This window comes from Thalia democratica, chromosome 2 (genome assembly GCF_965202585.1).
Source record: "Thalia democratica chromosome 2, ktThaDemo2.hap1.1, whole genome shotgun sequence".
NCBI classification, from domain to species: Eukaryota; Metazoa; Chordata; class Thaliacea; order Salpida; family Salpidae; genus Thalia; species Thalia democratica.
In genome coordinates this window covers 46,063,768-46,077,402 of record NC_139166.1, presented here as the reverse complement: position 1 = coordinate 46,077,402, position 13,635 = coordinate 46,063,768, and the positions used below count along the sequence as shown (strand labels likewise).

Below are 13,635 nucleotides of genomic sequence, written 5' to 3'. Positions count from 1 at the left end.
TGCCAAATTATTGATTTACAAAGTTTGACTTATTTTATAGCTTAAAAACATCTTGAGCTTCTGATAGATAATATTTTGAAAAGTGCTGTTAATTAACTTTCTAGTTTACCGGAGTGTTTATTACATGTTCTATCATTGCAATTTAAGTCTCATAGAGTTTTTTTTTATATTACTTCTTTTTAAATTACACAGCCCGCTAAGACTTTTTTAAACAGTTGCGTCCAACAAATGATATTTTTCGAAGCTTGTCAAGTAAAAAAAAAATTATCCCCTGTCTAGGCTTCAGCTTGAACATAAAATAATACTATATTAAATGATTAATAACACTACCTTATTTAAAAGTGTTTAATCGATTTGGTCTAAAAAGTTGATCAAAACAAATTTTAGTTAAAATAGTTTTAAAATTTTTAGAAACAATTAAACACATAATAATAAAGTGTTTTTTTTTAATAAAAACTTAAAGCTTATAAAAGTATTTTAGAAACAAAAGTACATAAAGTAGGGGAAGTAATAACATAAAACTTTAGTTTAATGAGTTTTTCTTAAGATTTAAGTAAACTTTTGCCACTTTATGCTTAATTGTACGATCAGCTAAAATTTAAAACATAACGAAGCTTTTAATAGTCAGCTAGATATGAATTCTATAATTTATTAAAACTAGATTACTTTATTTTGAAAAGTGGTATGTAAAACAGTTTTATCTACTACAACTTTATTATAATTTTATTTTAAGACGATTACAAAACCTCCTTACTTTAATATTTAGTATCGTTACTGAAAGTTACTCCTACTCTTCCATTTTTCAAGCGGCATAATAATTATAAAATCTTATAACTTATACTTACACAAAGTACATTTTCTTAATTAACTTTCACCTCAAGAAAACATGAAAGTAAAGTTTAAATTTTTCATAACGTAAATACTAAAATAAATTACGATTGATCTACAGAAAGTAACACAGCTTACTTCGTAAACTCTGTTTTAAATTTATATAGTTGAAATCAGTGTACTTTCTCAGAGTTACAATTAAAAATTATTTTTAGATTCAAAGATAATACTTGTATAAATTCAAATAAAATATATCAAACTGTTTTCATTGATTTAAAAAAAACAATAGTTTCTTAAGTCTTGTCTGCATAATTTTAATTATTTTGTAGGAAGTTTTTAAACTACTATTTTTAAATTCAAAATTTTCACAGTGATAATGTTGAACAACGAAAAGATAATAATAAATAATTTGAAACATAAACAAAATTTAAAGTAAGTTAAACTTTAGCTCAACATTTAAAGAAATCTTTAAATGTTGTTTTGTACAAATATAAATATTATACATTGAACGGTTTTAGATCTTTTATAGTTTGACTTAAGGATGAACTTATTGTATAGTGTTTATTATAGCAATAAGTGCCAACTGCGGTTGAATCTAGCATCTGAAGATAGGAATCGAGAAAACTTTCTAGATCGTCTTTAGTAAAATCAAAGTTCAAAAAACACTCATAAAGAGCTCGAAACGTAGGATTGACATCACCAAAAAACGACGAAGATATTCCATGCACTGCTCCTGCTCCAAAAGACTCTGCATCAGGACAAGTCAAGTCATCTGATGAGCACATATTGTTTTTAAAATTCCATCTGCAGGATATCGGCCTAAGCATCTCAGGATTGTAATGGAATATTATATTAAGCAGCTTTTGGTCATGTTCCGCGGAACTTTTGTACCTAAAGTAATACTTAAGAATCAGCTTTTTGCCGTATTCTAACGACTCATCACCAATTTTATCAAGCTTCCATTCACTTACCAGCATTTTACGAATATCAAAAAGCAAGACTCCAGAATTTATCTGAAAATAGCCGCTTTCTTTACTTTTTATACTAAACTCATTCGAATCCGAGCCTTGAAAAGTCTCACCGCTAGTTGGTGCGACTCCCATGACTTGATTTTCATCGAAATTGTCAAACTCACTCCAAATATCGGCCACTGATCGAACAAACAATACGTCATTGTCGACGTAGACTGCTTTGCCGACTCCAACTTCATCGAGCAGCATGGGTGCGAAAAGCCTGTAACTCCCGCACGGCTTGTACCACACTTTCAACTCTTCTCCCAGCTCTTTCGGCACGAACCGCTCGTAGTTTATGTCGTACAACGTCACATTGATTCGGTTGAGAGCTTTTTCCGGCCAAGTTTCCAGTTCGCTTTCAAAATCTAATTTCATATCGGGTTCAGTGAACACGTGAAAGTGTATGGGACAGTTTGATGTCGCAATAGCTGATTTCATCATAGTGACAGATTGATCAACGGCCTTGTTTGAGTATCTCACGTTCTGGTAATCTAGTCTGGCACAAGATACAAGTGCGATGTGAACTGAAGAAACTTTGTTATTTTTCAAATGTTTTGCTTTAATTAATGCATCTGAATGTCGCCTGTAGCCGAATTTGAAAAGAAGTAAGAGAACTATTATTGTTAGAAAAATGAACTTACACTTCGGCAAACTCCATTTGTACCTATTCATTTCAGATTTCTGCAGAATTTTAGAAATTATTAGTAAAGCTATTTTGAAATATTTCAGTTATTTTTAGATAGGTCTTATCACTTTACTTTTTTCAAAAAGTCGATATCTTTTGCTTTTATTGCTCAAGTTACAAAAAACAATTTCATAGATAATAAAAATTTAGTTAACAGTTACTGTTCTTGTTATTATAAAAAGACTATTAAAACATTATAATGTAAAATAGTTAATTTAAGATTACATACATTTATTCATTTTGTAGAAGTTTTAGACTTTTTAAATTCTACTTTGTCGTAAAATAAGAATATTTATTTGTCATAACTTAAAAAACAAACAACATTTTTGAATGAAACTTAATAAAAATATTTCAAATAGACCATAAAATATATTTTTAAATTCAGAATCAATAAAGTTTACTTTAGAATTAAAATATATCTTTTTGTTTATAAAATGCTCAATGCTTTAAACAAAAAACTAAAAAGCTCACTTATAATATATAAAATGTTATAAATTACTGTAACTAAATTAGCATTATAATTTACGAACTAAGTTTGGTTTAATATAACTACAACTAAAGTAAAATCGTTAATTTTATTATATGTTCACTGTATAGCATTAAGTACAAATATCATACTAAACATTCAAGATTTTTTCAGCAAAAGTAAATCAGCCTTGGGCTATTTTTATAAAAAGTACACTTTTTAAACTTAATGATAATAAAAAGTAATAAATACATTTATATAATTGTAAGTACAAAATTCAAAAGGTTTTACAGCTAAGTAAAATTTATACAAGATTTTTTTTGTTTTAGTTTTTTACTTTTAAAAGTTTAATCAACTTATAAGTTTTTTTTTTGTTCAGAAATTTGAAAAATATATTTTCAAAGACTAAGAAACAGCAATTATAAACTTAAAATATAGTTTGATGAAAAAAACTGTTTGGATTTGAAACACAAAGCATAACTTTAAAGTCAAACTATGGAATTAAAAAACATGCTTGCGTTTGTTTTATAAAATTCAGAGTTAAAGCTAAACTTTAACAATTACAAAAAGAATATTCAAACTGAATTCATTAGATAAAGCCTTAAAAGTATTTATGTTTTTATTTGGTTAAAAGCTAAGAAAAACTTTCTAGATAAAAGAACAACATTTTTGAAAACTGTTAATTTACATCAAAATATTTAAAATAAATTAAAACAATTTCATACAAAACATAATTTTTTTATTTTAAATCATGCTTTAAAACAAATAGTTTTGAAATTTTATACGGTTTTAAACTTACAATTGATGATTAAAATACATCTTTGCTTGCTGTTGTTACTTAAAAATGTTTTTTAAACTTCTTGGCGAGATTAATAAATGAAAACTTTAGCTTAATTTAAACATTCCAGTAAGTAGTATTAGTTGATCAGCTTAATTTAACTGAAAACGTTGAACTGAAAATCATACAATTAGTTTTAAAATAGTTAATTATATTTACTTTTTCTTTTAAAAAATCTATAAATTTCTTATGCAGTAAACCAACTCATTTAAGTTATAAAGCAAAAATATAAAATAGGTTTTATATATACTTTTTATATTTAGTAGTTTACAGTAATTTGGTAGCTTATTTATTTCTACTTCTGTATCATTTTTCCAATTTGTATCATTTTCATTTCATGAGCCAATCGTTAAACATTAAATGAAAAAAATTATAAATCTTAAACAACCTTACTTCAAATTAAATAGATATATTTATAATGTTTAACTTAATAATGTTTATAGAGATCTAAAATTTCGATGAGCGTAAAGTCTTTTAATAAAATAGGTCTTTTGACCATACTTTTAAGCGTCAATCTCTATATCGTATTAAATTAGCTAACTAATACAGACATTTAAAAACTGCAGCACGAGAATTTTATATTCGTTTAATAAAATTTTCATAAAATTCGTTTTTAATAAAACTTCATAAGTTTAATAATATAAAATAATTTTCATAATTTAATTATAGTGTGTTCAAATCACATCGGTTTGCAAAAGAAAACTTTTCTTTGAGGTACGGCTCTCGCAAATTTTTAAAAGTAAATGTGACCCGTCGTTCATAAAACGCTGCCAAAATGTAAAGCTTTGTTTAGTTTGTAATGAAATTATTTAAAGCCCTTAATTTTTAAATAGAAATATAAAACAATCCAAAACATCTTAAAAACTGTTTTATTCAAATTAAACTAGTTTTATGTGTACGCTGACTCTTTCAGTTTAAAACAAAAGTAATTTTAAATAGATAGAAGAAAACGTCTCAGTATATTTTGTTCACAATACCGCCATGTTTTATATATGGGTAAGCGTCTAATATGCACGAAGACCCTTTTGCATGAAGACACTTTTGCACGATATCAATTTTGAATGAGGGGTAACTTTTGCAGAAAGACACTTTTGCACGAAGGGTGACTTTTGCACGGTTTGAAAAATTTTATAATCTTTTTATAAGCTTTAATTTGTTTATATTTTTTACTATGCTATTACTTAACCCTTATCCTCGGTTGGTAACTTTTTTTTGATTTATTTTTTTTTCTTCTTATTTTTTCTTTTTTGATTAATATTTTTCATCAGGTATTTATATATTTATATATATATTTTTTTCTATCACTTTTAACTTTTACCCTCGGTCAGTAATTTTTTTTTTTTTTTTCATTATGTTATTTTTATTCATTTTTTATTTTTAATATCACTGTTACCCCAAACCCATATTTAATTTAAGACAGAATGTAAAAATAAATATACAAACAAAATTGAGAATATTTTACAACAAAAAAGCTTAAAAAATTTTAGAATTAGACTTTTAAAAATCTATCAGACATCTTTTACACTTAGAGCTACCAAGTTTTTAACTGAGTGGTATTAAAAATTAGGTAAAAAAAAGTACACTATAGATAAAATATGTTTTTTTTCAAAAAATTAGAAAAACGAACTCATACAAGCTAGCTAAAAACTGCTTTTTAAAGTTAGGACTGATTTAATGTAAAAAACTAAATATTTAACGTCTTTAAGCGATAAAACTCCACAAACACTTTTGCACAATGATACTTTTGCCCGGATTTGAATTTTTTAAAATTTCATAAGTTTTAAAATAATGTTTCAATTGTTTTATTTTTACTATCGCTGTTACTCCTAACCCTTACCCTCGGTCCGTAACTTATTTTTATTCTTTTTTTTGCTTTTATTATGAATTTATTTTTTAATTTCTTGTTTTCTTTTTATTAAATATTTTTATTAGTAAATTTTATTTTTTAATTTTCTATCACTGTTACCCCTAACCTTTACCTTGGTCGGCAACTTATTTATTCAAATTTTTTGTTTTTTATGAATTTGTCTTTTCGTTTTTTTCAGGTTTTATATTTTCAAAGTCTTGTGCAAAAATGACCATTCGTGCAAAAGTGTCCCTTCGTGCATATTTGGACCATCCCTCTTTCTATGATACTTTCATAGCAGATACCTGTTTTTTAAATATTTAATCTAGCCAACAAGTAAAGTTTTTAAACGACGCCGTATAAGTAACAAAACACATTTAAAAAATTTAGCTTTTTTTTGAAAACCGCTAAATAACAATAAATAATCACAACTATTGTGTTTTTTACTAAATGAAAACTAAAAGATTTTTTTTTGCAAAATGGAAAGCATAAAACCTCAAAAACTTTTACTGTTTACTGTAGAAACGAATTTGTTACAAGTACAAATTAAAAAGAATTCCAAAAAACTCACATACTTCACCAGTTTTTTTTATGTTTTAAAGTGCCGCTGTAGGTTATGCACTTTGTTTGACTTTGATTAAGGCACTAAATAGGTATTCCCAAGCCTACTTCAAACGTCGAATGGCTCATTGTCCCATCAGCTTTCTTGTAATATGTGCCTCTTAAACATTTTTGAGCACTGCCATGGCAAGCAATGATGAAGAACAAATTAAATATCAGCAAAATTATTATTTTCTTTTAACAAACCTGACCACTTTGGCACGGAGGGTCACTATAGCACGACGTCATTTAAGCACGGTCCGTCACTTTAGCACAGTGGGTCACTTTGCCACGGTGCATCACTTTTGCACGGTGGGTCATTTTTGCACAGCGTCACTTTAGGACAGTGGGTCACTTTTGCATGGTGCCTTTTATTTTGCACGGCATCAATTTTGCACTGCGTCATTTTTGCATGGAGCGTCACTTTTGCACGACGTCAGTTTATCACCGAGAGTCATTTTTGCACCTTTTTTTCTCTTTTTTTGCTTGAAGCGTCTTTTTTACAGTTTTTTTTATTTTGAACTTAGTCTTATTTTATACAAACAAAACATTTTTAAACCTCTATGTGAAAATACTACAATAATAAAATTTTAATTATAAATATATTTAACTCAGTAATATATAAAACACGTGTTTTTAAACTTAATTGAAAAATTAAATGCAGAAACGCATCAGATACGTAAAAAATTTAAACATAATTTACAACTTATTTTTTTAAGTATTCTAATATTATTCAAAATGTAGTACATACTAAGTTTCTTTGACAACGGTGTAAAGTATATATAACAAATTCTAAAAAACAAATAAAGTTAAAACGATTAAGCAACCACTACATGCTCTAAATTTTTTTTTGAACGTGTAGCTAGTTTTACTGGGTAGCTGTCTAAATTGCACGAACGTACAAAATTGCACGAAGGGACAAAATTGCACGAGTGCACAAAATTGCACGAAGATACTTTTACACAAATGGTCACTTTTGCACGAAGACTTTTTTGCACGAGTAGAAAATTTTTCACGGTTCGATTTTTTTTTTTTTAATACCTTAAATTTTTTTAGTTTTAATTTTAATTTCTTATATTATTACTATTACCCTCGGTCGGTAAGTTATTTTTTATTTATTATTTTATTTTTATTCTATTTTTAGTCTTTTTGTTTTATTTTTTTTATAATTTTTTTTATAATTTTTATTTTACGATCACTGTTACCCCTATCCTTTACCCTCGGTCGTTAGTTTTTCTTTACTTAATTGATTTTTTAAATATTTTTTTTTTAGTTACTTTTTTATTTTTATTTTTACTATCACTATTTCCCCTAACTCTTACCCTCGGTAAGTATTTTTTCTCTTTTTTTTATTAAATTTTCATTTTGTTTATTATTTTTCTTTATTTATTTACTCTCGTGCAAAAATATAATTCGTGCAAAATTGACCCTTAATGAAAAATGGTCTTCGTTCAATTTTGTTCCCTTGTGCTAACTTGAATTTAAAAAAAAAATATTTTAATATTTATACAAGTAAAACTCAGAACAGGTCTAAATTGCACGAGGTTACCAAATTGCACGAGGGGACTAAATTGCACGAGAACAAAATTGCACGAGTACACAAAATTGCACGAAGCCAAATTTGCACGAGGGAAAAAAATTGAACGAAGACCATTTTGCACCCTCGTGCAAATTTGGCTTCGGGCAATTTTGTGTACTCGTCCAATTTTGTTCTCGTGCAATTTAGTCCCCTCGTGCAATTTAGTAACCTCGTGCAATTTATACCTGTTCCCAGTTTTACTTTTGTAAATATTAAAACAATTTGTTCTTAATTCAAGTTATTATTCAGTTTTATAAAGTAAAAATATTAGTAACGTAACAATAAATTTAAATTTACTACTTTTATTAAATTTTTAATTATACTGTATTTAGTTAATGGTAACTATCAAAATAAAAAAAGATTAATGTTTTAAAATTATAATTGCTTGATACGTTAGTTTCAAATACTTACAAGTTTGAATTCATAGAAAACATTCATACACACATAAAGAAATTTTAAGTTCCTATTTTTACGTTTCACGGACTTTCATATTTATCTATTGAATAAAAGACTTATTATAAAAGTATTGCAAAAATAACAAAACTAAAATCAAATATGTTATTAAACAATAAACATTTAAAAATAAACGTTAAATTCTTAATTAATTGCTGCAAAACTGTTTTAACTTGAACTTGATACAAAACTATTTTCATTCACGGGTCGTACGTTGCCCACCCCTAGTCTAAAGTATTGGTTATATATAAGCCAAAAAGTTAACGAAATTATTAAAAAGTATAAGCCCTAATATGTAAGAAGTATTGGCAAAAAAAATAAGCCAAAGTAAGTTACGAAGGTTTTTTCAAAACATAAGCCCCAGTAAGTGACAAAAGTTATTGGCATGGTATAAGCCCAAGTAAGTCAGAGTTGTTGGCAAAGTTTAAGCCAAAAATAGGTAGTTTAGAATTTTTTAAAACTTATGGATATTCTTGTTTTTTGCTATAATTGTTACAATCTTAGTCCTATATAATTGAAAACTTACTATCTTTTTATTAAAAATCTGTTTTTAAATACTTGTAAATGGCTATACTATTTATAACATACCTAATTTAAGTGAAATCACTAAAAAACCTGACAAATTCAGTTGTTCTTAGAATTTAAAGCTTAAAAAGCTAAACATTTTTATAATTATGATGTTATAAATTCATAAAATTGGTTTTTATTCTATAAAAATTAAGAATCCATGTTGTGAAAAGTGTCTACAAATCAACACGTTTTTTACGAAGCTAACAAAAACAATATACTACCAAGTACCAATAATAAAAAGAATTAAAAAAAATTATACATTAATTACAAAATCAGTAATAATTATGCGCTAAAAGTCTCTAAAAGCAGACTTTAATTTGTTTTTAAATAATTTTTTTACTTGGTATTCTTGAGATTTTTACAATTTTTTTAAAAATCTCAGCTCTCTTTTAATTTTTCGAAAAAATACTATCGTATTGATAATTTATTATCTTTGCTATCTTATCGTAACATTTATATAGTTTAAAATGTATACAATTATTAATTGAAAAACTTTAACATTTTTAGGTTTGATATTAAATACTATCAAAATATTTACTAGAATTACAAATATAAACAAAAAGTACTAGAAAATATGATATTATATTTTTGTAATAAAGAACTAATACACAAATTAAAGAAAAAGAGTTTTGACTAAAGTTAAATATTTATGCAACTTTAAAGTATAAACATTTATCTTTATCAGTTGAATAAAAATATTCATAAATCCTTCTATTGAAAAGCTTTAGTTCGTGCAAAAACAACACTCCGTTCAAAAGTGACCCACTGTGCTAAAGTGACGTATAGCGCTAAAGTGACACCGTGCTAAAAAACACCGTGCAAAAGTGACTCACCGTTCTAAAGTGACTCACCGTTCTAAAGTGACCCTCCGTGCTAAAATGACGCCGTGCAAAATTGACTCATCGTGGTAAAGTGACCCACTGTGCTAAAGTGACACGACGTGCTAAAATGACACCGTGCAAGAGTGACCCACCGTGCTGATTTGACGACCCGTGCTAAAGTGTCGCTGTGCCATTCTTACACCCACTCGCATTTAGGCCATCAATTGCAATGAAGTAATTAACCAAATATCTATGTCCTTTTTATTGATATATAACTAGTTAATATAAGTTTTATTTATACGAAAAATAATAAATTAAAAAAATACTTTTTTTACTTTAAGTAAGAGATCGTGCCGTTTTTTCTAATCAAAGTTTAAAACTTTAGTTTAGGTCTCGTAAGACTCGATAACTGAAAGGTTCTTCGTGCACCAGGTCCTATGACCAAACATTATGAGCGTCTTTTTTGTCCTTCAATTAGCTAATAAGTATGATTTTTTCTAAATCATGTTTTTGTATCTATGGCGCCAATTCTAACAATAAACTTGATTTCAAAATGCCATCAACTTAGATTAGATGATAAGAAAAAAAATTAATTTTCAATTTAAAATATTTCAAACTCATTTTCAGAATATAATGTGTGTTTTAGAAGTTGATGAATTTTCAGTTTTATTTCAAAAGTGCACATATTAAAAGAAACTTGAATTCAAAAATAAAATAAAAGAACCTTTAGAAAATTTAATCTCAAAACTATATTATAAAACTAATCAAAGTGTTGCCTAATAGCTTTGAAAACTCTCAGAAAACTAAATATTGCAAGACTTGAACTAATGGCCTACACATACACAAAACAAAAAAGTTCTGACCAAATAAAACTTAAAACCTTAAGAAAAACATAATTTGTACTAAGAGGTAAATAGAGTTTAAAAGTGTGCTATTATACTGGTTGCTAACAATTATTTATATTAGACAATTTTTTGTATTAAGTTGGAAAAATTTATTTTTAGTAAAAAAATAAATATTTAACCTTAATAATCCAAGTTTTACAAAAGAAAAGACTATGTAGATGGTTGAAAAATTGTGAAAAATATTTTTAAATGTGTTTATTTGTTTTAGAGGTTGGTAAATATAACTCAAATTTTTGCTGCAACATTGCACATTTTAATGTTGTAAATGAGTTTTAAAGTGAGTTTCACTTTTTTACTAACATCAAGTTTCTGTTATTTTTAAGTTGTATTTTTTTGTTTTTATCATCTTTAGATTTTTATTGTTTAGCTGTTTACTGAAAGCCATTGCTGGTAGAGGGTCCAACATTTTTTACAAAAAATAAAATTAAGCTATCAAAGTATTTGCACAGTTTGTTTATATATCTTTATATAGTTTATTGAGAAAACTGGAATTTAAAAAGAACAGAACATATGTTTTATAAAAACAATTTTTTTTAAATAATAATTTGTAAGTTCAAAATGAAATGCACTTTGCTAAACATTACAGGGTTGCCACACACTCAGGGAACTCAGGGAACTCAGGGAATCTCAGGGAATTTTCAAACTGTAGAAAATCTCAGGGAAACTCAGGGAATCTCAGGGAAACTCAGGGAATTTTGGCATTTTTCTTTTAACTGAGGGAAACTCAGGGAAGTTTTGATTTTTTCTCTAAATTTCAGGGAAGTTTTTGAAAATCTCAGGGAAATTTTTTTCTAGATCTAGAATGAGGTTTAGTTAATCCAGTTTCAATATTTTGTTCATAAGTAGTAATTTTTATTATTTAAGTGGTTATTTAGACCACAAGATGGTTAGAGTCAAAGCAGGTAGCTGACAGAGCCATTTTAATTTGGCCTAATGTTGTTAAAATGGTACAGTACTGGAAAAAACTGCCTGGTTACAAACAGCCACCAGGTCAAGATTTTATAACTATAAGCAATGCTATAAAGGATGATGTTGTGAAATTGAATTTTTTTAGCTTTGTTGCCTCAATTTTGGTTCCATATTTAACAAGCTATCAGGAAAACAGCCCAAGCATTCCTTTCATGTATGATGATATACAGAAGTTAGTATACAAGTTAATGAATATTGTTTTTACTACTTCTTTCATGGAAGCCCATTCAAATGGAAAAAAGCTACTTGAACTAAATAATGAGCATTTTCAAGATAAAAGTTTTCACAAAAAAGGTGTAGAGTTAGGATGTGCTGCTTCTACTTTAATTCAAGATTTGCTAAATCAAGGTAAAGTTTCTAACATTTTTTTCAAGTCATTTCACAATGAATGTAAACTTTTTATATTTGCTATAATAGTAAAAATTAAAACAAGAATGACTGTTGGTTTGAACTTTTTAAGAAGGGCTGCTGTTTTAAATCCGGCATGTCTAATTGGAATGGGTAGAGACCGTTGTGTCAGAAACTTTACAAGGTTGGTCCAACAACTTGTCAGCATGAAGATACTAAAAGCAAAAGAGGGTGATGACAGCATTAATCAATACATTGATTTGTTAAGTTCTTCTAACACTCAAATACTTTTTGAAAATTTTCTTGAAAAAGGTCACAGTTTAGACACCTTTTATTTTGACACACTCGATATCCCAAGCAAGTATAAAGATTTAACAAGAGTCCTTGAGGCTGTTTTTGTGCTTCACAATGGCCAGGCAAGTGTTGAACGGGGCTTTAGCTTAAAGAAGGAAGTAATATCAACTAATATGGGAGAGATGACAATAAGGTCCCGAAGAATGATCAAAGATCATCTATATGCAAACAGTCTAGAACCAAGCACAGTTGAACTAAGTTCTGAATTGTTAAAATTTGTAAAATCTTCTAGGGCCCAATATTTGGCATATCTTGAGCAACAGCGCTTTGCTAAAAATGTTCCAAATAAAGGTGATACTTTGAGCAAGTTAGGAGAACAAAAAAGTAAACTTACAAAGATTGAGTTTTTGAAAACAGTTTTTTTATAAATTTAATGCAGAAGCATACACATACAACAAAAATGACAATGAGGTATTAATAATTTGTGTTAGAAGAGAAAATTTTTTTTTTAAGATTTGAAAAATACTCAGGGAAACTCAGGGAAATTTAAGGTTACTCAGGGAAATTTTTGGTCACTCAGGGAAGATTTTTTGGCTCAAAGAGTGGCAACCCTGACATTAATACAAAAGTTATACAATAAAACAAAACAAAAAACACTGACGTAATTATTAAATATTTTATAGTACAAATATTCAGTGCAAAAATTATTCTTTCATCTAAACAAGCAACTAAAATTAACAAAACTACAATAAAGTGACTATGAAAGACTTTAAAGTATTCTTTAGTAATATTGTCATTAAATAGTTTTTATAGTGGTTTTTCACCATTTTGATGTGCTTGGAAGAATCAACAGCCATTATATTATATAAGTTTAATCACTTTCAACAGAGCTGCTTGAAGGGCTTTTAAATATTTTTTTAAGAAAATTCAATTTTGAAAAGTACTAAACATATTTTTCATAAAAACAATAACTTATTTTTAATTCTCAGCTGTAGGTTTGAAATGAATTGGACTTTGCTAAACAACAATAATACAAAAGTTATAAGAAAAAAACATACTATGACATAATAATCAAATATTTTAAAGTACAAATATGCAGTGCAAAAATTAATCTTTCATCTAATTCTAAACAAACTACTAAAATTCACAAAACTACAATTTAGTGACTATAATATATTTTAAAATAATCTTTAGTAATATTGTCAGTTATTAATTTTTTATAGTCACTTAATTCTAGTTTAGTGAATTTTAATTATACTGTAATAATATTTATGCTTTTTAGTTAAAAATTAATTTTAAATAGGCAAGACAAACACATATTTTAACATTTCTATTTTTAACATCCTGAAATTGAACTTTAGAATTCATCTTTTGAATTTTCATTGATTCAGTGTAAAGTGTTGCTTTTCATTATCAAACA

The 13,635-nt window shown here is 27.0% G+C and overlaps 1 protein-coding gene across 1 annotated transcript; it reads right to left on the bottom strand.

Moving 5' to 3' along the window:
* Positions 1–1,010: 1,010 nt before the first annotated feature.
* On the bottom strand, positions 1,011–2,516 carry LOC145829207 (glucoside xylosyltransferase 1-like). The gene has a single exon (XM_082936940.1). It carries the CDS (start codon positions 2,511–2,513, stop codon positions 1,326–1,328), a length of 1,188 nt encoding a protein of 395 aa, XP_082793066.1. The 5' UTR covers positions 2,514–2,516; the 3' UTR covers positions 1,011–1,325.
* Positions 2,517–13,635: the final 11,119 nt, after the last annotated feature.

Excerpts from the sequence above, each read along its gene's own strand:
- LOC145829207 (XM_082936940.1), bottom strand. The coding sequence starts at position 2,513 with ATGAATAGGTACAAATGGAGTTTGCCGAAGTGTAAGTTCATTTTTCTA.